The 23,229-nt window shown below is 48.3% G+C and overlaps 8 protein-coding genes across 8 annotated transcripts; 5 read left to right on the forward strand and 3 right to left on the reverse strand.

Moving 5' to 3' along the window:
* Nucleotides 1–118: 118 nt before the first annotated feature.
* Nucleotides 119–1,860, forward strand: BP5553_05983 (WD40 repeat-like protein; the record flags this gene model as incomplete). Its single annotated transcript, XM_032014606.1, has 3 exons — nt 119–363; nt 413–1,619; nt 1,678–1,860. 3 exons carry the CDS (start codon nt 119–121, stop codon nt 1,858–1,860), a joined length of 1,635 nt encoding a protein of 544 aa, XP_031869287.1.
* A 4,370-nt stretch (nt 1,861–6,230) lies between these two features.
* On the forward strand, nt 6,231–7,007 carry BP5553_05984 (Uncharacterized protein; the record flags this gene model as incomplete). The annotated part of the gene is made up of 1 exon (XM_032014607.1): nt 6,231–7,007. One exon carries the CDS (start codon nt 6,231–6,233, stop codon nt 7,005–7,007), a length of 777 nt encoding a protein of 258 aa, XP_031869288.1.
* A 1,709-nt stretch (nt 7,008–8,716) lies between these two features.
* On the reverse strand, nt 8,717–10,037 carry BP5553_05985 (uncharacterized protein; the record flags this gene model as incomplete). The annotated part of the gene is made up of 3 exons (XM_032014608.1): nt 8,717–9,049; nt 9,108–9,859; nt 9,932–10,037. 3 exons carry the CDS (start codon nt 10,035–10,037, stop codon nt 8,717–8,719), a joined length of 1,191 nt encoding a protein of 396 aa, XP_031869289.1.
* A 1,016-nt stretch (nt 10,038–11,053) lies between these two features.
* BP5553_05986 (Uncharacterized protein) lies at nt 11,054–12,133 on the reverse strand (the record flags this gene model as incomplete). The annotated part of the gene is made up of 1 exon (XM_032014609.1): nt 11,054–12,133. One exon carries the CDS (start codon nt 12,131–12,133, stop codon nt 11,054–11,056), a length of 1,080 nt encoding a protein of 359 aa, XP_031869290.1.
* A 1,468-nt stretch (nt 12,134–13,601) lies between these two features.
* On the forward strand, nt 13,602–14,501 carry BP5553_05987 (uncharacterized protein; the record flags this gene model as incomplete). The annotated part of the gene is made up of 2 exons (XM_032014610.1): nt 13,602–14,067; nt 14,161–14,501. 2 exons carry the CDS (start codon nt 13,602–13,604, stop codon nt 14,499–14,501), a joined length of 807 nt encoding a protein of 268 aa, XP_031869291.1.
* Nucleotides 14,502–15,540: 1,039 nt separating this feature from the next.
* Nucleotides 15,541–16,793, forward strand: BP5553_05988 (uncharacterized protein; the record flags this gene model as incomplete). The annotated part of the gene is made up of 2 exons (XM_032014611.1): nt 15,541–15,640; nt 15,691–16,793. 2 exons carry the CDS (start codon nt 15,541–15,543, stop codon nt 16,791–16,793), a joined length of 1,203 nt encoding a protein of 400 aa, XP_031869292.1.
* Nucleotides 16,794–19,068: 2,275 nt separating this feature from the next.
* On the forward strand, nt 19,069–20,379 carry BP5553_05989 (uncharacterized protein; the record flags this gene model as incomplete). The annotated part of the gene is made up of 3 exons (XM_032014612.1): nt 19,069–19,541; nt 19,640–20,049; nt 20,111–20,379. The coding sequence occupies 3 exons, from the start codon at nt 19,069–19,071 to the stop codon at nt 20,377–20,379; spliced, it is 1,152 nt and encodes a 383-aa protein (XP_031869293.1).
* Nucleotides 20,380–20,675: 296 nt separating this feature from the next.
* On the reverse strand, nt 20,676–21,725 carry BP5553_05990 (Uncharacterized protein; the record flags this gene model as incomplete). Its single annotated transcript, XM_032014613.1, has 1 exon — nt 20,676–21,725. The coding sequence occupies one exon, from the start codon at nt 21,723–21,725 to the stop codon at nt 20,676–20,678; it is 1,050 nt and encodes a 349-aa protein (XP_031869294.1).
* Nucleotides 21,726–23,229: the final 1,504 nt, after the last annotated feature.

Consider the following 23,229-nt stretch of genomic DNA (forward strand, 5'->3'; position numbering starts at 1 on the left):
CAAGGCGATAAGATACGCGAAGCTACAGGGATATTTTTTGTCCCCTCACAATTTGTGTATCCAGTAAAGTTTTTTGCGACACAAGTTTACTCGATAGAGGCCCAACATAAAATACAAGATGTCGATGATTACGGCGACGGCTTGGGTCCCTCGGGGGTTTGCTGCTCCGTTCCCTACAAAGTACACGTTCGACGAGGGAGAATTTCAGCGAATTGCAGAGCTTGCGAAACTCCAACTCGACGATGCGAATGAGGACTTGGAAGATGCGCGGAATGAAGGTCCTGGATCCAATGGCAAACAAGATGTCGATGGCGAAGAGGATTCGGATGAGGAGGATGGCAATAAGACGTTAAAATCAAAAGGGTACGCCTGGTTAATTTTATGTTATTTCAAGACTAACAAATAGCTCTAGGGACGACGACGATGATCTCAAGGAGTATGACTTGGAACATTATGATGACGATGTAGAAATGGACCAAGAAAAGGAGGGTGAGGGTATGGGCATGTTTGGAAATGTCAAATCACTTGCATATTATCAGTCCAACGCCGACGATCCCTACATTACTATGCAAGGAAACGAGGAGGATGACGAGGATCGAGAAGAACTCCAAATACTCGCGACAGACAACATGCTTCTAGCGGCAAAGGTCGAGGACGAGGTGGCACATCTCGAAATCTATGTTTACGAGGATGGAGCCGATAATCTGTATGTCCATCACGATCTCATGCTTCCGGCAATACCCCTCTGTGTGGAATGGCTGGATATACCAGTGGGAAAGTCGAGCGTCGAGAAGGACGCGAGGGCAAACTTCGTGGCCGTCGGGACATTTGATCCGGATATTGAGATTTGGGACCTGGACACTGTGGATTGCATGTATCCCAATGCAATCCTAGGACAAGGAGGGGAGGGCAGCGCAGAATCAGAAGACAAGAAGAAGAAAAAGAAGCGGAAGAAGTCGAAAAAGGCGAATGACGACTACCATGTCGATGCTATTCTTTCCCTCGCTGCCAACAGACAGCATCGTAACCTTCTGGCATCGTCATCGGCGGACAAGACCATAAAGCTGTGGGATCTTAATACGACGAAATGTGCCAAGTCATATACGCACCACACCGACAAGGTCTGCTCTTTAGCATGGCATCCGAAGGAATCGACAATTTTACTAAGTGGAAGTTACGATCGGACTGTTGTCGCGGCAGACATGCGAGCACCCGATGCCAAAGCTCCACGATGGGGCGTTGAAAGCGACGTTGAGTCAGTCCGATGGGACCCCCATGACCCAAATTACTTCTACGTCTCCACCGAGAAGGGCATCATCCACTTCCACGACATACGTAATGCCCCCGCAGATCCAGCAGCGAGTAAACCCGTCTGGATCCTGCAAGCACATGACGAGTCTGTCTCCGCGTTTGATATAAATCCAGTAATCCCGGGATTCATGGCTACAGGGTCGACGGATAAGCAGGTCAAGCTTTGGAATATCCAGCCATCCGGACCAACGATGGTGGTTACTCGCAATCTCGATATTGGAAAGGTATTCTCAACTGTTTTTGCGCCAGACGAGGAGGTCGGCTTTAGGCTATCGGTAGCAGGCAGCAAAGGTGTAGTGCAGGTTTGGGTAAATATTTCCGTCCCCAACAAAACGTGATTTATGGACTTACTAACGGTTTGTATAGGATACATCGACCAACCCGGCCGTTAGAAGAGCATTTGCAGATAGAGTGGCGCCAGTGGAAGGCGAGATTAAGGAAAAGTTGGTGGGTGTTCAAAACGATAGTAGCGAGTCCGAGGATGAAAGTGAAGCCGAGGAGGGCGGTGCGAAAACTGGAGAGGGCTGGGAGTCTATGGAAGAGGATTGAACGGGCTTGAACGCCAAAACTCCAAGTTATGCACCATTATTGCCGGCTTGCATTTCGAAAAGACATCCGCTCTCGTCCAACTCGGCTAGTGCACGATGTCAATTGCGGCAGAGGAGATGTTTCCGCTTCCGGTTGGGCGATATCTCCTGGAGAGGAGGTGCCTGCTTCAAAGCTCGCTGTTGTCCTGATTTGTGGCGAGACGCCAGTGCGCATAATAGAGAGATATCCCTAGCTAGCAAGAGCTTACGAATCAATTAACTCATGGTCTTCTATCTTCTTTACTTCTATGTTTTTCGAAGTTTGGCTGTGGACCACTCATCGTTGTCAGTACTGTCGTTCCAACAGCCAGGCTTCGTCGCCCGAATTTTAAACGCCTTGGCATCATCTATTCTAGCCCCAGTATGCTACTCGGAGTCTGTGATATCTGGTTAAATACTTCCTGTGTAGTGAGTCCAACTCAAACAAGATTAAACCATACAAATTCAACTGTTAAATCTGTACATGGAGTCCGAGGAACCGTTTCAGTAACTCACGAAGTCGATCATCCAACGATTAAGATCACTTGAGATTTCCGGGGATATAGGGGCAGCGAACCGGATGCCATATGCACCATAATAGGTAAGAAGCACCTTTGGCCCTCGGCCCTTACGTATATATCTCGGAACGTTGGATACCTAGGGTTAGCACGTTGGTGCCGTGCCCACTTCGACTTTATCAGAGATTTGGTGGCTTGGTTGGCTAGGTATATCCTACCGAGAGTTTGGTTCCCGTCCCATATCCTAGTTATGCCCAACAATAAGGTCAATATACCATGTGGCACAAATGCCTAATCAAATGTATGTAGTTGTCGCAAGAGGAAGGAGCTCTGGCGTTGGCTGGGGCCGTTGGGCATATCAAAATCTTTGGGGCGGTCTACTATTTGTACAACCTAAAACAAAACATGTCTATGTCTATGTCCCCGGATATATGGCCGAAGAAGTGTTACTTGTGCAATTGCAGGTTAGATTTGGAGCTGAATGCGATTTGCTAGCTTTCAATCGAATATATGAGTACTGGGAAACTTTTCGAAGTGGTAGCATTTCTTAGCATTTCTCTCGACGAGATGGGTTGAAGGATCGCGCTTTAACGGTCCACCCCCATGCGGCGTTGAGATTTTGACGGATGTTGAGCTTGAGAAGGAGACTCAGGACGAGTGAGATTGGTGATATCTTCCGTCCAGTTGGTTTGCCAATATCTGAACTGTTGGCGTCTCCAATTGAACCCAGTCGTTGCCCGGTTCCTCCCGTAACCTTTAATTCCTACGGAGTGCTGGGTTATAGCTGATGGACGAGGGGTAGCTCATCGGACAAGTCGCGAGAGGCACAGACGGGTAAGCAGTTCATCTTTACGTAGCACTCCGTATGACCATAAAACATAGGGGGACTCCGTGTATTATATTGAACATCCGCTGATGCGATTCCCAACTTCCCACCCAACGGATCCGTTTTGTTGCCTTGAGGCCTGGGAGGATCTTTAATCATCTATCGTGGGAATGAAATATGTCGGGGATTACGAGTCGAGGTCAGCCTGTGCCATGTGGGAAGTTGGGAAGCAACCGGATTTTGGCATAAGTGGTAGTCGCAGATGTCGCCATGCTTCGGGGATCGCCAGGGATCAGGTAATGAGAGGGACTGTTGGCGTTGCGGGTTGGGTGGTGTGCATGAACATTGCTTCTAACAATAACTCTTGGGCGCACCACATAGCACCACATAGTACGTAGGACTTGCGTATAGTAGCACGTACCACGCATAGTTAAGTAGTACTGGAGTCTGGAGTAGCGAAGGTAGTAGCACTCTGACCCTGCTTATGGTTATGCGTATGCGTATGCGTATGTTGATGGCCTGATGCTGATGCTGCAGTCAGCGGGGCTCACCTCTGATAACGGTGTTTTGCAAGTGGTAGCGGGAGAGCAGGGAGAACCGTGAGAAAAGCGAGAACAGAACAGGCGCTGTGGAAGCATGTGGGCGAGCGGCCTGCCGACCGACGAGCCCCGACCGAGGCGGCAGCAGCCTGAGGGCGTTCGGAGTATTGCACAATGGTCGTAGTCTGTTTCTAGCAGTCTGTTTCCCGTAGTGTGTTTCCCTTTGATTCACGAGATCATGATAGGCTGAGTTTGCGCGCGACACATGTTTATCTGGAGTGGGTGATCAGTGGTTCATCTCCAGTCGATCGCCGGTGGTGTGGCGTCCGCTGAAACGGTGCAACCCGAAGCGCTCACCCACCACGGGCATTGATTGGGAGGGGGATCGCTGGATCAACTCTCTGCGGGGCCCCCCGTTTCGCGTTTCCAGGCGGGAGAGCAGTAGAGTTCGAATGGACGACGGTGATCAGTGTGATCGATCATTGATGCGCCCGCCCGTCCGTGGCCCAGCGCAAAGGGGATCGTTCGATGTGGAAAGGCTGCTTGATCTCAGCCATCCTTTGCGCGTACGAGTGGCGTATATGTATGAGTGCAGTGGGCAGTGTGCAGTGTGCTACCGAAGATAGGTCCCGTACCTGGCCTTGGTGTGAAGGTACATCGATGTACTACTATTGTATCCGTATCTGTATCTGGTACAGTGCGTAGTATTAACCAGCACCGAAACTGTGGGGGTGGGCCAGGCTAATCACACCAGCGACCACCAGCAGTGGCCAGCCCCGGGCCCCCCTTATCGCGGACAATCGGGTTTGGGGCATGTGGAGCCGTACACAGTACCAACCACAGAATCGGCGCGGACGGCGGGTGTACTTGGTGGTACTTGCGGAGGCAGTGGTGGTACTGCCATATTATTACGGTCATGCATTTGTGGAGGATGCCTGTTGGAACTCGCTACTTGTAGTTTGTTTGTTCCCGTTTCCGCGGGCGTGTGGAGGAAACCGCCTTCCGTGGTGTGAAGGAGTTGTTTCTTTGAGCACGAAGTAATGAATCATGGAAGGGAAAACTCTTTCTTTCTAGTTGCTGGCACACGTAGTCGTAGCGCGATGCTAGTCAGGACAGGACAGTCCAGAGCCCCAAGCCCTCCGAGCGAAAGGGGTCGAAAAGGGCATCGCGGGCGCCGAATTAAGCCCTGTAGGCCCTGTCCCTGCAGCACCAGCACACCCGCAGCAGGCACAGCACACGCTGCACAGTAGTAAGGTACCTACTGTACAGTAGTACCTCCGTAGGGACTCGATAAGCCTACCGCTACGGGGCTACTGCGACTGCTACGCTGTAGGTACACAGCACAGCACAGCACAGCATCCACCAACCACCAACCACCAGGCCCACCAAGTCCCAAGCCCTCGCTCGCCACGCTGTCGCCCCCCTGTCTCTTATACACATCTAGATGTGTATAAGAGACAGGCACAGCACAGCATCCACCAACCACCAACCACCAGGCCCACCAAGTCCCAAGCCCTCGCTCGCCACGCTGTCGCCCCCCTTCTCCACCGGCCCCCCCCCCCCTACCAGGCACTGTACCATCGACCACCGAAGTTTTCTATCCCCCCCCCTTCCACCTCGTTATTCCTCCCCTTCCATACCCTTATACACTTCCGTCCTCTGTACAACTGCTTTTCTTCAGCTTCACCCAGCTGCTTCCTTTATTATCAATATCGCCCGGCCGATACCCTGAATTGTATTCACTCCTTCCTTCGCGCTCTCCCTGTATCCTGGTTGCCCGAGCACTCTTTATCGCGCGATCAGACACGGACAGAACACGGACAGAAACACACGCTCTCGACGAGACTTCGCAAACACTGCGCCTGCCATCAAAGAAAGGATTGACTCCTCTCGCCCAACTCTCATTATCACTCACGGTCCTTGCATCGCCCTGCAACTAAAATCAATCATCTATTTCTCCCTCCTACATCCAAATCGCCCTTGTCAACTCCGGAAGCCCGCGACGGAAACGTTCTATCATCTAGGCACCTGCTCGCTGTTTGTTCACGTTCGCGCCGGCCAATATATCAGGGTCACGAACCATCGGCCGGACTCCAAGTACCACCACGGCTACCACCACCACCACCGCCATCACCTGAAGGCTTCTGCTCTGCAACAAACAAGTCATTCAGTCTCCCTCCAGGGCCCTAGTACATTCGGACCTTCCTGAACCGTAGCCCCGTCCGCAACTGCCCATTAAGTCAACCGACTCACCTGCAGCCCTTCCGCCAATCATTCTCAGCCGAGACCTGCAGCTGCTCCCCCAATTAGCCGTCTCCATTTCCAGATTCGGATAATCGCCCACCCCTCCCTTCTGTTCGCCCAAGACAACCACAGGAGTACCGTTGGCTAAAGCCAGACGCATATCCCCAATTCCCCATATATCCTTTGTCGGGGCCAGAGTCCTGTTCCCGAAACAACGGCAGCAACAATGTCCATTTCTAGGTCTTTTACCACGAAGCGCCCTACAAGAACTTCAGATGTCTCGCCGCCGATGCCATCGAGAAGCTTGACAACTAAGCACCATCACTTCTCTTCCGGCACTATTAGACACAAAATCTCCGCTCCGATCGAGCTGATTTCCACCACAAATATGCTTTCTTACAATGCACCCGATATATATCCAAAAGCCGCATCCGCGTCTTCGACGTCCTCGCGAGCGTCGAACTCGGGAGATGATTCGGATCGGTCACCGACGACCGCATCGTCACCCACAACGTCGCCAGAAAGCTCCGATGTTGGATCGACGCCATCATCGCCTCAACCGAATCATCTTTCATGTTACTTTGGGGCGCCATCTCACCAAAGTAATCCAAGCGATCCAGTGCCGGCCATCCCACAGAGAGCTCTTTCACACACCAAGAAGAACGCGGAAATATTAGCGCGCAAGCGATCTACGTCTCGGATTTCATCTACAAAGAATAGCATATCAACTGTTCGGTCATCAGTCAACATATTCGCTCCGGAAGCTGAAGCTGAGGTTGCAGAGGAGCACCCGTTTGGGCACGAGCTTGCTCAGGTCACCGAGCTCGCGGAAGAATACGGCATATCCCAGGCGAAGATGGATGTTGTCGACGAGGAAGAGCAAGAGTTAATATCGAAAGGTCTTTTCAAATTCCGAGCCGAGGATTACATGTCCGAAATTCAAGGACTTTTTATGAGTGCCTTCGGTGATGTGAAGCCAAGCAGGCCAGCCATGTGGATATAACATATGAAACTTGTTTTAATGTTTCCATCATATTTTGGCTGGATAATGATCCCCGACTCGTCGACTTTTCGCTGTATATATGTTCTTCTGGCCATCTTGGTCACGTCTTCAAACTCGTATACCACACATGCTCAATATGGTATCTAGTGGGGTTTGCTTTATGGGAAATGATGGGGGAGTTCAATGGTTGGGGCCTGGTGTTGGTTTGGCGATGGTGCATTGCTAAGGGGCGGCATGGCATATGCCTAGGAGTTTTTAGAGCTTCGATACACTCTTCCATGTTTATAGGACACTTACGCTCTTTACGAAACCCCGGGGAATAATCGACGGCCAGACCGCGATGCCCTAGATACCTCAGATACTGCTTTTACAACTCATGTTGAATCAGATTTAAATTATAACACTTATTATAACTATATGCGCACGTTCATCTAAACCCCAATAGTGATTGTATTGATCTCTCAATTTTAATCTGATACGAAGTACACGCCTGGTAAAATGGCAAAATGCGGAGAAGTAGTGATTTTGCTTTACTGCACCTGTGCGTAGTTTCGATATGCATGCATAGATCGACGTCCCCGCGATGATTGTCTGATCTACCATAAAACTCCGATCTCCGGATGGTGGTCAAACGTCCTGTGTCTGATGCCCGTCATATCGTCCGAATAAACCCCAGCTCACCAACTCACCATCACCCACCCACCAACCTCCATATTGCGATAGTTTCAATTGCACCCAGCCGCCCGACATCTCTTTCTGAACAGTCCCAGAGCTTCGGGCATGTTCTACCACCAAATCTGGCCGATACGGGCTAGGTTCTTTCCTCACACCTTATACTCTTTGTAACAAGATCGTCGGGTCGCCGAAAGGAGATATCTAATCTTTAGGCAATAACCCTTGGGAGGAATCACAACAAGTAAGTCTACCTAAACATGGCACTTTCTGCATCTGACGATGTTGTATATAAGTTGCCGCAACAACCACATCCACGACCATGGCAACTGTATCTGAAAATGCTACCCACTAGACATATACCTGATGTATTACTTGGGATCACTCTGGCACTTCGATAAATCGCACTTCTAGAGCGACTGCCATCTGGGGATATAGTTAAGACACCAATGCCGGGTCCACTTTGTTACAGAGAGCATTTCTAAACATGCGTCTTAAAGCTCGTATCTACGAGCCGATCGGTCCCTATCATCGTATACCTAAATTCAGCACTTGGGACTTCTGCTAGCATTATTTACTACTACATCCTACCACGCAACTTCTTATTCGATCACGACCTTTATCAAAAGATTGTGGGTTTCGGAGGGTCATTACTCGATTCACTCTCTAGCTCTCCGCCGTCTGCTGTTGCCGGACGACGATTTACATGTCCTGCTTCGGACTAGGATACACCTCCAACTCTGAAGAAGATATATTCAGACCAGGCTCACTAATCTCCTTCGTTATAACAGGAAAATACCTATACGCCGGTATTCCGAGTAACAGGTCGACAAGCTGTACGAGACCTACACTTTCCTACACTTTCCTACACGTTACGTATCTTATATCCAAGCCTATTGTCAAACTTACTCGTAGTGTAATGTTGAGGAACCAGACTTCACAGATAGAGTCAGGGAAGTTGGAGATAAGCTGTTTTTTATCTTACTCTGCTACTACCTGCCCTCCTATCTCTACTACTATCGCTTACTATACTCGTGCTAAACACTATTCCGCTTATTCTGCGCTTTCTTGGAGAGTTCCATATTCATCATAGGGGGGTTCTCGTAGGTCTCAATGCTGACGACGTCGTAATTCTTGAAAAAGTCCGGGTTGCGGCCAACGGTGTTTAAATATGAATAGTTGTTATCTGTACCAGCGATGATCTTAAAATGTTCTCCCTCGGGACCAGGGGCATCCTTCTTCAAAAGGCACGGCTGGCCGGTTTTCCCCAAAGCCTTGTGCGCCGCAGTGATGGCCTTCTGAGCCTGGTTGTTAATGACATTTTCCGAGATCAAAAAGACTTTTTCAGCAGGCTTGAGCATTCCGGATAGCTATTGGGCTATTCATTAGCACACAAGTATGAACAGTATTTGGGGCATTGGAGCATACCTGGGCAGTCTCATAGGTTAGCTGAGAAACGGGGACAGCCTTGGAGTCCTTATCCGGATTTTCCACCGGACGTTTGTTGTCGTCCAACACGTTGTTGCCGTTGTCATCTAACTTGTACCTGTTGCCATCATGCTCCGCGAATCGATTATGGGCAACGAAAGCGAGATACTCCTTATCGTCCTTCTTAGCCCTGCCAAAGCTCATTTTGATTAGGGGCTCAAGAAGGTTGTCCTTGGAGTTGACGCTATACGTCTTCCAGCCGTTTACGCTATCGAAACCGTACTTCTTGTCAAGGCCCATTTTCGGAACCGAGTCGTCCACGCCCTCGAACTCTGGCTCTTCCTCAGTGTTGTAGTTGTCCTTCTGGCGCTGGGTATAATCTACATTGCCCTTCTCTGGACTAGCCACCAGCTTAACTCCCTTATCACCGCGCACACCCAGGTCCGTCTTCTCCTTCTCTGTGAGCGTGGCGGACGGCGTGGAGTCTTCCGAGGCACCGCAGCCGAGACCTCTACACCAAAGGTCCACGTCTTTGTTGTCACCCGTTCCGATACGGACAGGATGACCGCTGCCATCCCCGCTAGGAATCTTGTCTCCCGTTCCGATATGGACAGGGTTGCCGTTGCCGTCTTTATCCCCATGGGGAGTGTTGTCTTCCACGCCGCCAGGACCTTTACCACTACCACCTTTACCGCCGCTCCCGACGCGGATCGGAGCCGCTCGAGCATGGTAGTGACTGTCGTACTTGTACACTATTGCTTTTTGTCAGCTTCCTTCATTACGTGGAGCTGTGTGTTTAACCACATTGCAGGATGCGTTCTCACAATCAACTGCCCCAGGTGAAGAATTGGGAATTGCTCTGCCCAAGCTTTCAGGCAAGCTGCTAAGGGCAGCTAAGCCGAGTACAATACTTCCAATGTTGAAACGCATGGTAAATGAGAGACAATAGACGTTCGAAAAGTTTAAAGAATGACTAAACACCGAGTGTAGTAGGTAGTGGCTGCTTGGAACAGTGATCGAAGTTGTGAGTTGTTGAATCTTTTAGCTACAGTTGCTCAGTAATTAAATATAAATCAGACTATACATTCGGCCCCAATGTGGTTCTAAGTGCATCGCATGTTTTAAGGCGCGGTTGGAGTTGAGCCTTCCTACCGCTCAGGATCATTGTTGCACGAGTCCGCCAACGCAATATAAAAAAGTGGATTAAAAGAGCTACGCCTTGAATCCTACATAGCCGCCCGACCTAGCCACCCCCAATGTTGCTTCGCTCGTATATCGGGATAATAGAACCTACAGCTCTCCTCGAGTCCCAGGGGATCTCGTTTCAGGTTGATCAATATAGCTTCACAAGGCTCCGCAAAACCCATCTCTGTCACGACAACAATCGTAATCTTTGGATACAGCCCGTTGTTAGATTGCAGCTGCCTGTCGGGTGTCCTACTGGTAGTTCACTTCCGAATCTGCTGCTGGTTCAGCAGGGAAGCCACCCGGAGCCTTGAATGCAGATCCAGCCCATTCCCGTACAATCGAAGTATTCGCCTCCTTCTCAAACTTGCGTAGGGAACTCCTATTATCTCCCGTATACATATACTCTGGAAATGATTTCTAGGTAGGTAGTTAGAGTTATGGTATTATGTTTTATCCCCACGCGGCTTCAAAGAGTAATACGTCACTGCAAATAATTTAAAAATCAGCTAAGGAATCAGGGAAAAGGTGTCTTTACTGAAAATTGAATCTCTATCAACAGAGTTTGGCTAAAACTATAAGCAAACACTACAAAAGCATCAAGAAGAATCTTCAGAAAATAATCCAGCAATCTGTACTGAGTAGAAGAACATAAAACTCGAGACCAAAACACATTTGCATCCAAAATGTCTTGACTCAATGCAAATTCCCGCCGCAAAAGGTCATAGAGCAGAGGTTTGCGTGAAAAGTTCTCGCTGCATTTACCAGGATGAAACATCAACATAATCCTTTTGTGGAACGATACGCCCGGTGCTATCGTCCCTTCGAGACTTGGCTTTGGCAATCATAGTGTTATTAGTAGTGTCAAAGCAGCCGGTCTTAATGACGGTCGAGCAAAGAGGCCACAATTCCTTCTCGGACATGTCGCAGAACAGACCCTCGTGGTGAGACACAAAGTCAGGACCCACAGAGTTACCGCTATTGCAGAGCTCCATGGCACTGTGGGCGGGGTTGCCGCTGGTGATCAACTGTCCAGGGAAAACATGACGCTTGGTCACAAGGGCACGACGCTCCCGGGGGCTGCGCTTCTTGTTCTTCGGAGGAAGCTTTCCAGTCGAGGCACCATTGACAAGAACCTTCTCCCTATCCATGTCGACGAGGTTTTGGTCGTATTCCAAAGGAGGGTTGAAATAGGGGAGGAAATAGTCGCTTTTCAGGTCGTCGTAAAGTTTGAAGCGCGGCTTGCTCTTGCACATGGTATCCGGATCGTCAGCATACGCCTTGGCACGCTCCTTGGTCGCAGTAAAGTCGGTAATATGGATGCCCATGCCCTGAGTGGTGATGCCGTTTGAATCGTCGCCGTCAATCCACACACATTTTGGTTGGTAGTTGTCGTCACCAATGATCGTCTGGGAATTATACCAATAACCGCCACACTGGTATCCCACGTCTCCATACCAGGCCTTCTGTTGGCCATCTGGCCACGTTACGGAGATATAGGAGATGCAGAGTGCGTCGTTTCCACCCTTGGAAACTGAGATGTACTGTGCCTGGCGCCCTTGCTCCTTAGAGCTGGCAGAAACTTTAATGTCTTTGAAACCACCGTCGCTAATGACTTTCTTGCTGCCACGGGCTTCGCCAATGTCGCGGCCCATGACATCAAAGATGCGAATGCCAGGTGTGTTGCCGCTAGTAGCATCGCTCCCTCTGATGCTGGTGCCAACGCCGATCCGGATGGTTGTCTCGCTATCGGATCTATCAGGCAGCATTGATTTGAGCATCGGAGCCATAGAGACAACACCGAAAATTAAGCCAATGACGTTAAAAGCGGCAGCGGCCATTTGTCAAGAATGTGTTAAAAGATTGGGAAGAGCTCTCAGGAATGACCGTGAAGATGACCACGAAATGAATTATGGAATTGAGCTTAGCGAATGCTGTACAAATGGAATCAAAGAGCAGTTGTAGAGGGAAGCTGACTTGTTGGGTACCCTCATTTATGTCTCTATGAAAATCCGCCCCCGTAAAGTTCGCCCGTTGGCATTGATTGAGTTAACTGAGAAATCATCGACACACTGCCACACACTTACGGTCGTATTCCTACGGATTCTGTTGCAGCAGGATCCATACACCAACACGACCCAACTTTGGAAACCACAATCTCCTTCTATGCATGCTACTACTTTTTTATTAACTTGGGGCAGTGCTGTACGGGGTAGGGCGTTCGACTTGGGCCTGAAGAGTCTCCTTAGACAACGAGGATGTAACAATAAGGTTGGGGCTTGAAGCTATGTCCGGACCGCCCCGACTGCACCGTGCGGTCCGTGCGGGTAAAGCTGGGTGAGAACCAACAAAGCGTTGGGGCAGTGAGAATGAAATTTCTTATAAATAACTTTTTAAAAAGGTTATCAAGGATATAGGGTTAATACGGAAGTTAGGTGATCTCAATTGGTCGTAGTGGATGGAATAGCTAAAGTAATCGATAGTATTCTTGGTGGATGGAACGGATGGAGAGGTAAGCTCTCCAGCCCTGATTGGATTAATTAAGTGTGTGCGCTCGGCTAATAGTTCTGCCGACGCTAACGCCAAGGTCATATGACAGTCACATGTCTGATTCTTGACAAAGGTTTATATAATATTAAATATATACTTATTGAGAGGCTTTGTTTTAAAAACTCAACTAGCTTTAAAGCTAGTAAGGTTATTAGGAATCTAAGATATAACTTGTTAAAAACATTAGCTTCAGCTATTAAGCTAGTTTTTAAAAAATATATAGAGTCCTAGCTATATATTATATTTAGCATATAGAAAACCTTTAATAAACCTATATTATACAAAGTTATTTATAAAATACCGTATATACCCCTTAATATAAGCGACATATCGGGTGTTTTGAAAAGTTCCCCGGTGCGGTTGGTACTCGTACCTCGGATATTTGCTGAATAAATTTTGTGTTACCGCGCTTAACTCAGCCATCCAACATTGGGATTCAGGATTCTTTTTGCATAGCGCGATATCATCACAGGGCAGTTGTGGGACCCCTCAAATTGGCCCTTGGGGCGAAAACCAACAGTACACAGCAGGCAACCGCAGTCGGAGTGTGTAGGTCGTAAGTGTAGGTGAAAAACCTGCTCATCTCTCTCCCACTCCTTCACTTTCCACATTCACTTTTCGCATTTCCTTTTCATATTCATCAACTACAAGCTCGCTTTTACTAGTTGCAAGAAAGTTGCAACAACGACAATGCGCTTCCCGACCGCAAGCACCTCTAGCCCAATCGTCTTGTTGCCCTTGTTGTTCAGCTATGCTACCATGTCGGAGCTTCTGGGCTGTGACGCTGTTGGATGTCCTGTGGACGAGTACCGTATTGCTCAATGCAAGGTTGGGAATGCGACTTTGAAAGCCGTTGGCATTGCAAACGTAACCACCATTGCCGATACACGGCCATTCACCTGGACTCTTGGCCTCCAAGAGAGGCCGAGTGCAGGTAACGGCCCGCAGATAACCTTTGACCGGAATTTCTATCTCGGCACCCCACCATCTCTGCAGCTGAATGGTACGACTGGTTGCGCCCTCTTCTTCGAAGGCATAGCTGCAAATCTCACGGTACCCGAGGACAAAGTGGACAGCTTCACTTGTTCTGATGTTCTCAATAAGGATTGCGTCTCGGACTTGATTACCCAGGCGCAGTTAGCTGTTAAGGCTGGTGAGCCTGCCAAGGACTCAGACTTTTGTAACGAAATGCGCGAGTCCCTGGTTGACAAGCCGCCTTCAACCTGTAAAGGAGTCAAAGGGTCGTGGGGCACGATGGTCGCTCGATGCAAGTAATTCGCGTGTTACCTCCATCTTCTACAAAACTAACAGTCTATAGCTCTGACCGGCGACAAGCCTCTCGAGAAGACGGACCAAAGTCAATGCCGACCGACTACGGGTCAAAATTACGATTTATCTCTCGTCACCAGCCAGCAGCAACAATCCTCGAGCCGCGAATTGGAGCAGCTAGCTCCAGTTCTCTACGCTATCACGCCTGTGATGACCATCTTTAGGAAAGGAGATGATACAAAAGCTGGGCTGACTTGCCTCAAGTTGGTTGAGAGCAAGGCGAACCAGACTACTGACGACACGAAACCACAAGGCTCATCCGCTGGAATCAACACCCCTTTCATGGCTTATTTTGCTTTGGTCTCTTTAACGCTCGTTTTCGTGCTTTAAGATATAATTTTGGGGGCAGAGAGTGACTTATTTATCAACTAGGAGCTTTTGTGAAGCAGAAAATTTCTGTATATATAAATAAATACAATCGGTGATCAATTAATAGCTTGTATCTATCACCCTGGTAGAAATGCAGTACCACGAGTATCTACAACTACTATCTACAGTAAGACTAAGCTTGTAAGTACAGAAAAGAGCGGGTAACTGTACTCTAGTAAGATAACTAGCCAAAGTAGCTTCGCACCCATGATAGCTCAGATGTGCCACTTTAAGCCAGCGTCTGGCTGCGGAAGAGTACCGTAGCTTTCTTTTTATATTATTGTTAGAATATAAGAGCCCCCTGATCAGCTGAAAGTGCTACTTAGCACCTTGGCACTAATATTGGCACATATGGCCCACTTTTACCTATATATAACAAGGATTCTCCTCCACCTCTATTGCTAGATCAATCAACTCTTTCTACCTCTTTATCAGTGCCTCTAAAATATCGACAATTATAAAATTATAAATAATTTACTTTAAAACTGGTAGCTATACTATCTATCAAAGTAGGGTAATTCGGAAGTAGTCAGGGATCATACAGATCGTGGGAATGAGGTGGAATAGTAAAGAAATAGGATGATGGAGAGCTAATTACAGGTGGTGGAGTGAGCCTATATAGACTGGCTTCGGGAGTGCTTTCGAGGCCTGATTTCTCAGGCAGCACAATTTCTGATTGCGATGGCCCGTCATGTGACGGACTACTACAGGTTTTGACAGTATCTATAACTTACTTTTATATTAATATTAGTTTAAACTCTTACTAATATTTACTATATCGCCTAGTTTTAAGTCTTTTTATTGAGCCGTTGCTATATTATTGAGAGATAGAGTACCGATCTAGGAGCATGTAAATCTGCACCTGTTTGGGTCGTGCAGGTGTTGGGGAGGTCGGACGTAGGCCAACGCCTCACCTTAATTACTTCGTAGTAGGTTATCTACTACTGTCTCTTAAACACCCACAACCTTTCGCAAAGACCTTTGACACACCTACAACACCATGCAGCTCTTGGAACTCCCTCTGGACATCTTGAAGATTGTCATTAAGTTCACAGTACAAGAGCTCAGGTTGAAGTCAATGAAAACCCGCCTTACATGCCGTATGTCCTTCATCATTAATACACCTCTCACCTTGGCTAATTACCAATAGGCACGTTTGCAAACGAAATCTTCGACGCTGTAATCACAACAAGAGTCATTGAGGACGCTGCGATATATTCTCTGGGCCTGTTCAGGATCGCCTACCACCACAATGTGATTGCACGATACCTCTACCACCGGGTTTGTACTGATGGATCTGTCACCCATCCTTGGATTACTACTATTCGCGAGACCAGCCAGATGCTTGCGCAGCATACTAGTTTGGAGAATGACGCTGCGCGAGTTGAGCTGATAGAGCGCGGCGCTTGCTTATGCTTGGCTGTGAACGCAGGCTGTGGCGTGTTCAGGGTAATGAAGAGAGAAGAAAAGGATGACAGAGCCCAACTTGAGGGTTGCACTTGGGCCAACTGCCTTGCTATAGCTGCATGGATTGGTGACAAGACTCTGGTAGAGGCGCTCAACAAGGGATCGGATCCACCATCGTTCTTCGGAAGACCATCATGGGCTGCGGCCGCCCAAGGGCATGCCGACATCTTGCAGTTCTTCCTGGATGAAGGCGCTTTGCCCTACGAGCCCACTTTCGTTGCAGGCCCGAACTTCAGTCGCTCCAAGAGCCCTCTCGGTGCGGCCGCGTACATGGGCCAGGAAAACACTGCCCGTCTCTACATACGGCCGCCGTACTATTGCTCTGAGACGCAGCTCGAGGAGAAAACTGCCGTTTACTTTGCAGCGCAAGGCAACCAGCCCACAACTCTCAAAGTTCTACTGGAACACTGCAGGGAAAATTCAACGCCGCAAGAGTTCCTGTCCATCATCGATGGTGCCCTCGTCTGGAGCTGTAGACGCGGGGCCACCATTTGTGCTCAGATTCTCTTGGACTATGGCGCCGATGTAAACGAGTCAGACACTGCTCCACGCTCGTGTCTACAGCTAGCTGTGATTGCTGGCAATGCGCCAATCGTCAAGATGCTGCTCGATGCGGGCGCTTCGCTTGAGGCAGACGGCATGGTTCACCGGCGTTCCTCTACAATATTGACGCAAAGGAAGCGTCAAAAGGATGCATTGACAGAGGCTTACCGTAGGGACAATACGGCGATTATAAAAATGATAGAGGACCGACGAGAGCTGATTAGGGAGGGGCTTCTAAGGTAGTCCTATTGGTTTTCTTACTAGTTAAGTGCCCGACCAAAGACAGTTTTATTGTTGCTCAGAATCATCCAGCTACTTTCGTAACCTTATCGACTTCGCTCTAAACATTTGGCAATACTGGCTAGAATATTGCTCCTTCTCTTTAAGCTTTGTAACAATGAATCCGGTTATATTAGTACTCTAGTATACTGACACAATTCGATGGAAGTCGCTTCTAGACTCTTCATATTTAGTAAATCTCAGCTAAATATAAGTCAAATAGATTATATAAACTATCCGGATAGTCCAACGTAGACAGGGACTAATACGCTCTCATTCTAATTTCTTAGCCCTTCTGTATTATATATATAGAGAGAGTGTCTCTTTTCCCAAGAGACTGCATTTCTATTTCAAACGCTTCTACGAAGTCTGTATATACGCTACTATAAGCTTCCAGATCTTCGCTATTAAGATTATTAAGTAAATAACTTATTAGCTGATATAGTAAGCGTTATGTCACCATTAGTCGAGTATACTTACTTGAGATTAATTACCGCTATAATATACTACTAGCAGTTACTATCGACAAAGATATTACTTTAGTAAAGTTCAAACGTTCTGTGTCCGATGCCCGTCCACTTGGAGATCTTTCCACGTGCCCACTGGGGTTTCCGGAGAATTGATCACGTGCCACTAGGAACCTCGCTTGTTGCGGAGGAGCTAAAACGTCCAACTTTTCTATTTTCTAGGTTCAACTCCCAAGGCTACAAGACAGCTCTCCGCAAACATCACTCCAAACACCACAATCCCCTACCATCATGTAGACAGTAATCTCAAGTAAGCTCAATATCCTTTTCCTCTCCCCCCTTCACTATCTTGCAAGGCAGCACAAAAACAAATCTGCGGCCACCGCATAACAACATGATGAGATCCCAAAAACCCTTATACAAATCTTTAGGAAGAGCCGGAAAAGGCCGACATCCACAAGATATGGCGTGTCTGTGTTGGCATCGCCATATGCAGCAGGCGCGTCGTGGGTGTTAGCGATGCTTATAATCTGGGTTTCTGAAGAAAAAAACAAAACAAACAAGCTTTTGTTTCTGTTTATGTTTTGTTGCTGCTGCGCTGTGGGAGTGGGGTACAATGTGTTAATGATTGAAGTTACTGGACGCTAATCTTCGTGTTAACTAGGAATCTTCGAGGCGGATTCGGTTTGATGCTGTTGGTAGTGCTGGGAGTATCGAGAATGGCTGAGAGATGTCGTTATTCGAAACGGTGCCAGGATTCCGCTTCTGATACTTTAGGGCTTTGGTGTCTGGACAATGAACATTGATGAAACCTCAGGCTGGGTTCTGGGACGGCACACCGGCTAAGATCCCTCCTGCTGGGCTGTTTATTCATTGATGTTTACGGCAGTGGCTCCAGAGGACAAGGCGCATCTGGGAATCCATTTGACAGTCTATCCTTTGCGGTAAGGGCTATATCTAGACATCTAGGTCATACCAAACATTCCTTATATGGAATGATGTCCATAGGATCACAGGAGATTGCTTTCTACGATCTGTATCTCGGATGGCCAGATGTTTCTGCCTCTTCGAGCCATTGACCAACGGTAGGTAATTTAGTTTCATATCTACATTACTCCTCATCACTAGGAGCAGGACAGAACATGAAATCAAAGATGTTTAATGACGGACAGGAGAGGATTTCTAAGCAGAGTTTTCAAGAAACAAATGATGCCAGCAAGGGACCTGTTGCCAATGCTGTGCAGGGTGTACTTAAATAGACCCACGCTGCATAATATCAACACAATACAATATATCACACATACAATGGGCAATTTTACACTTGCTACTCGTGGTTCCTGTATTCACGGAGGCTTGTGATTGTGATTGTTACATGTAATTTAATATTCGATTTGCTCCTATTAGAGTGGCATATGAATAGTTCGGAGACTTAATATACAATTCTCAGCCCGATATCCGTACTCGCAGATGTATAGCCCTACTATCTAATAATACTATTTAACTGACATCAGCTACCTTTTAAGGTCTACTACTTCGAAAATATATATTACTTCAAGTCGGAGTGGGGCGTGCGTGCATCGACGAATAAAGGTGGTGTGGTTATAAACAAACTCGCCACATCGACTTACCTAGCACATTAAGAACATGATAGAATGACACCAGTTGGCCACTAATAACCATATTCTGACGCCTCTTATCTCACGGCCGCGACTCTCACAGCCCAAAAGCACTTCCATCTCGCAACCACAAGAAGCCGCTCTACACATAAAAATATGGCGTCTGAGATCCCTTCCAGCACTGAACCCACAATTCTTTTCCGCCCCAGCAAAAAGCGCAAAATATACCGCTCTCGCGCCCACGATGACGACGACGTCGAAATTCCCTCTGTATCTCCTCCTCCTGCCGCAGGCGCAGCACCTCAAAGCCTCGACGAGCTCATCGTTACTACCAGCGCCACCAGCGGGAATGATATGGGGGATGTAGTAGAGGCAGAGGGAATTGCCGTGCCTATGTCTGAGATCCTGCGGCTGCGCAAGCAGCGTAAGGGACGGTTTGGAAGAGGCGTGGAATTCACAGCCGAGAGCGCGAATCGAGCTACGAAGGAGTATGGTCGGGAGATGGTAGTTAGCCGTGAGGATGGGGATGCGGAGAAGGAGGATGTCGAGGGCGAATCCAGCGTGGCTAAGGGCGTTCCGAGGAGATTTGCGCCGCAGACGGGGACGGTGGGGGATGTGGATAGGCATATGTGAGTGCATCACCATTTTTCAATTTCTGCTAGGAGGGAGGGGGTTACACAGTGGGATTTGAACTGCATAAGGAGTGGACAGTGACTGACGAAGGAAGGATGGCCTACATAGATTCTCAATTGGCTAAACGACAGATGGAGGGCCTGCAACTTACGGAGAAATCCTCCCATGCAACATTGCCATCCGCGGACAGTCCAGCCAAGCCCGAATTCAACGTATCTGATGGCTCTGCGAAAGTATCGGAAGTCCACCGACAACCTGCTGCGCAGGGGAAACTGATGGAGATTGACCTGGGAGATGAAGCCCGTCATAGAAATGTAGAACGCACAACTCAAGCTACTAGACGTCTAAACGGGGAGGAGATTGAAGAAGAGAATACGCGGAGTGGCAAGCCGGTTAAAGTCCGATTAGGGAGGGATGGAAAGCCCTGGAGGGGACGTAAACGGAGAGGTAGCGATGATATCAAGCGGGACAAACTGGTTGAGGAAGTCCTGAGAGAGAATAGACGTAAGTTACCTCCGCGCCACCTACTTCTGAAAATAGACCCATGAGACTGATTTCCTCGCAGTAGAGATATACGACGAACCGCAAGAAGAACCGCCTAACCCCGGGGATAACGACCAAGCTGCAGATGATAGGATAGCGGAGGCGTTCCGGAGGGAATTCATGGACGCGGTGTCGGCGAGACAGCGGAAGAAAGCGAATCCTGCTCCGCCGCCTAGTAGGACTGTTGCTGGGAAGAAGGAAGAGGAGCTCATGAAGGGCCCGAAATTGGGGGGTAGTAGGAGTGCGCGGGCGGCTATGCGGGAGACTATGTTGAAGAACGCGAAGAAGTAGCCGTGATTATGGCCATAAACTTATAATTAATGATAAAGATTTGAAGCATAGGACTTGAAACTTGTCTACAGATATGGTTATTTATATTCCAAGCCCTCGCCTGGTTTGGGTATCGGCTCATTAACTAACGTCTAAGTATGCTAATATCATTACAATTCCAGCCTGTTCCCCAATTCCAATTCCCCCAATCCCAAGGTAGTACAGGAAGATATCTGCATCCTAATCATGCTTGTAAACACACAGTCCATCATAACATTCATATCACATCCCTTCATCATAACATTCCTAGTCCTCTTTCAAAAAGCCATAGCATGACTCAAATACTTCTCTTCTCCAATCTCCAAAACCACTGCTTCCGTCCCCATCCTCCGGTTTGGGAACTTCTCACTTTTTGGGCTGACAACGCTCTCCACATGCTCCTTGTCATACTTCTGGATAACAATATTGGTCGTAGCTACCCCTCTCGTCTCCTTATCGCCGTCATGCGCACTAATCCACGCTCTTGCACAAAGATTCTGCGCGATTTCCAGCCCTCCGGGGAAACCGCTGCAGATGTTGCCTCCTAGGTACCAGGAGTTGGTGACTCGGTCGAAGCAGTGCAATAGCGCTGTGAGCGGTAATGCGGCTTCTGAGATGAGGTGGGATGTGATATAGGGCGAAAGGGTTTTGTAGCTGCAGCCGTGTGGGGAGTAGATGACAGACAATGCTCGCTCAGTAGCAGGGCTTGGGAATATTGACTGGCAGGAGCCTGGGGAATCAGGAGGCGTTAAGGGAAGTGTATCGAGGCTCAAAGTTGGCGGTCGGTATGTAATGCCTATTGCGCTATGCAGTCCTGTGAGATCCCCCTTTTGTGGCAGATAGGCGATTGTAACCTCGCCCATTTTCCCATTCGGACTGAGACGTTCGATGGGTATTCTGTGGATAGTGGATGGTCTCCGAAGTCGAGGGTCTTCCCATTTTGGGAGTGTGACTACTTTGTCGTCGTCGAAGTGCTTCCATCTTCTGATAATCTTGGCGGCGGCTGGTTCTGCAAGGATGATGGTCTTCCCACCACTTCGGGGTAGTTGTGTGAGAGTTTCCTTGTGACAGTGATCACTCTTGGACTGGCTTATAATCGCGAGATCTGGCTCGGGAATCTCGGCCAGAGATGAGATACATGGACTTGCTTTTTGCCGCGAGATCGAAAACTTGGAATGCCATATTGTCGAGGGTCCAGAGATCCAAGGATCGAGGAGAATTGTGAAGATCTTGGTTGATTCCCCTGGGGAAGGCGGTAAACTGGAGATAGGTTGGAAGGAGAGGAGGAATGAGGCATCTGAATTCAGATGCTTAACCGTTAAGGACATATCGTATCGAACGTTGATTGACTAGATCATGAAAGCCTCGGAACGTGATGGATTTAGTGAAGAATGTAAGGTGGCTTTAGACATTGACAAGTCGACACCTGGCACTCGGAGGGTCTTGTTGAACTTGGACTTGAGACTGGGCTTGACAATGTTTTGTACTCTGTAAGGACATGCTTGAGAGACAAAGAGATGAAAAACAAGACAAACGAGAGGGAGGGGGTACGAATTTGTACCTGCACCTGTATGTATGGTGCTACGTGTGCCGGGGTGACCAAAGTAACACCAGTCCAGGCATGTAGAGGGAAGGAGGCCCGACTAGCTGAACCGCGTGGGAGAATTCCGAAAGGGCGACCCCAGGCGAGAGAACCGGTGATGTTGTATCGTGATAGTTCAGTGATGCAGACCCCAAGTAGGTGTGGGTTGAGGTTTTGTACTGCTGACTGTGCTCCAATTTCCCTTGATAATTATTCTCTTAATGAAGGTACATGTTAAATACTCCATACTGTGAATAAAACCATCTCGTCTGGAGTTACGAGTTACGAACCCACATTCTCAGGCAGTCCAAATCGGGTTGTCGAAGTGTGTTTTGTTCTTTCCCAGCCACTAGTGAACGATTGCGTGGTTGACAGGTCTGGTTTCTGGCGAAACTGGGGTTCAGCCACAATAGCGCCCAAAGAGATGATCGGCCGGCGATCACAGTTTCTCCGATTTGACTGGGGAAGAGTTGACGAGTGACGTTTGACCTTAAAGTATCACTGGTTGGAAAAGGAGCAGGACTTAGCGACCCAGCCACAAACTCCTTACTCCTCTGATAAGGATGCCCTGAAGCCAGGTCCAGCCACAGATTTTTCTTGAGTTTAGCTTCTATCTACTGTACTCCATATATTGATTGATTGATATTGTAGTCGCAGATTCAAATTAGGAAAATTGTACTTGTTAGGAGAATCAGGTAAAGGGTTGGTGATGTGTTGCCTGGAAAGAGGTGTGGTCTCTGTAGGGACGGCACCGCATAGGCTTCCTTTTGATAAGCAAGAGGCCTTCCAAGCTGAGAAACCTGACACTACCAGCACTTAACCAACAAAGAATTGCCACAGAAATCCTTGTAAGATCTATGCAAGAGCTGTGAATGGGACCTGGGGATGGAATGAGTATCACGTGATAAGAAGAATCGCGATCCGACCCAGGGCCTCGAAATTCTCTCTGCACCCCCTTTCCGTTTGCTTCTTTCTTCATGCCATTTGCTTTTTTCCTTACCTATGATATTTGATTCCCATCGAAGAACGACTTATCTCTTCATTGCAGCAGCGACATCCCCCTCCCACTGTCTTCCAATGGATCAATCTACGTGGGTTGTTTTGTTAACAAATGTATTGCAACACTCGAAACGCTCCCTACGATGCCCAGTCGATATCTCGTCTTTACCTGCCTAGGACATCCACGAAGCACCATTCATTTACAGCTGGTATTTTCTGCGACTGCTCCTAATCAAGCATGATGATGGATA

Source organism: Venustampulla echinocandica (genome assembly GCF_003357145.1).
Source record: "Venustampulla echinocandica strain BP 5553 chromosome Unknown scaffold_3, whole genome shotgun sequence".
NCBI classification, from domain to species: domain Eukaryota; kingdom Fungi; phylum Ascomycota; class Leotiomycetes; order Helotiales; family Pleuroascaceae; genus Venustampulla; species Venustampulla echinocandica.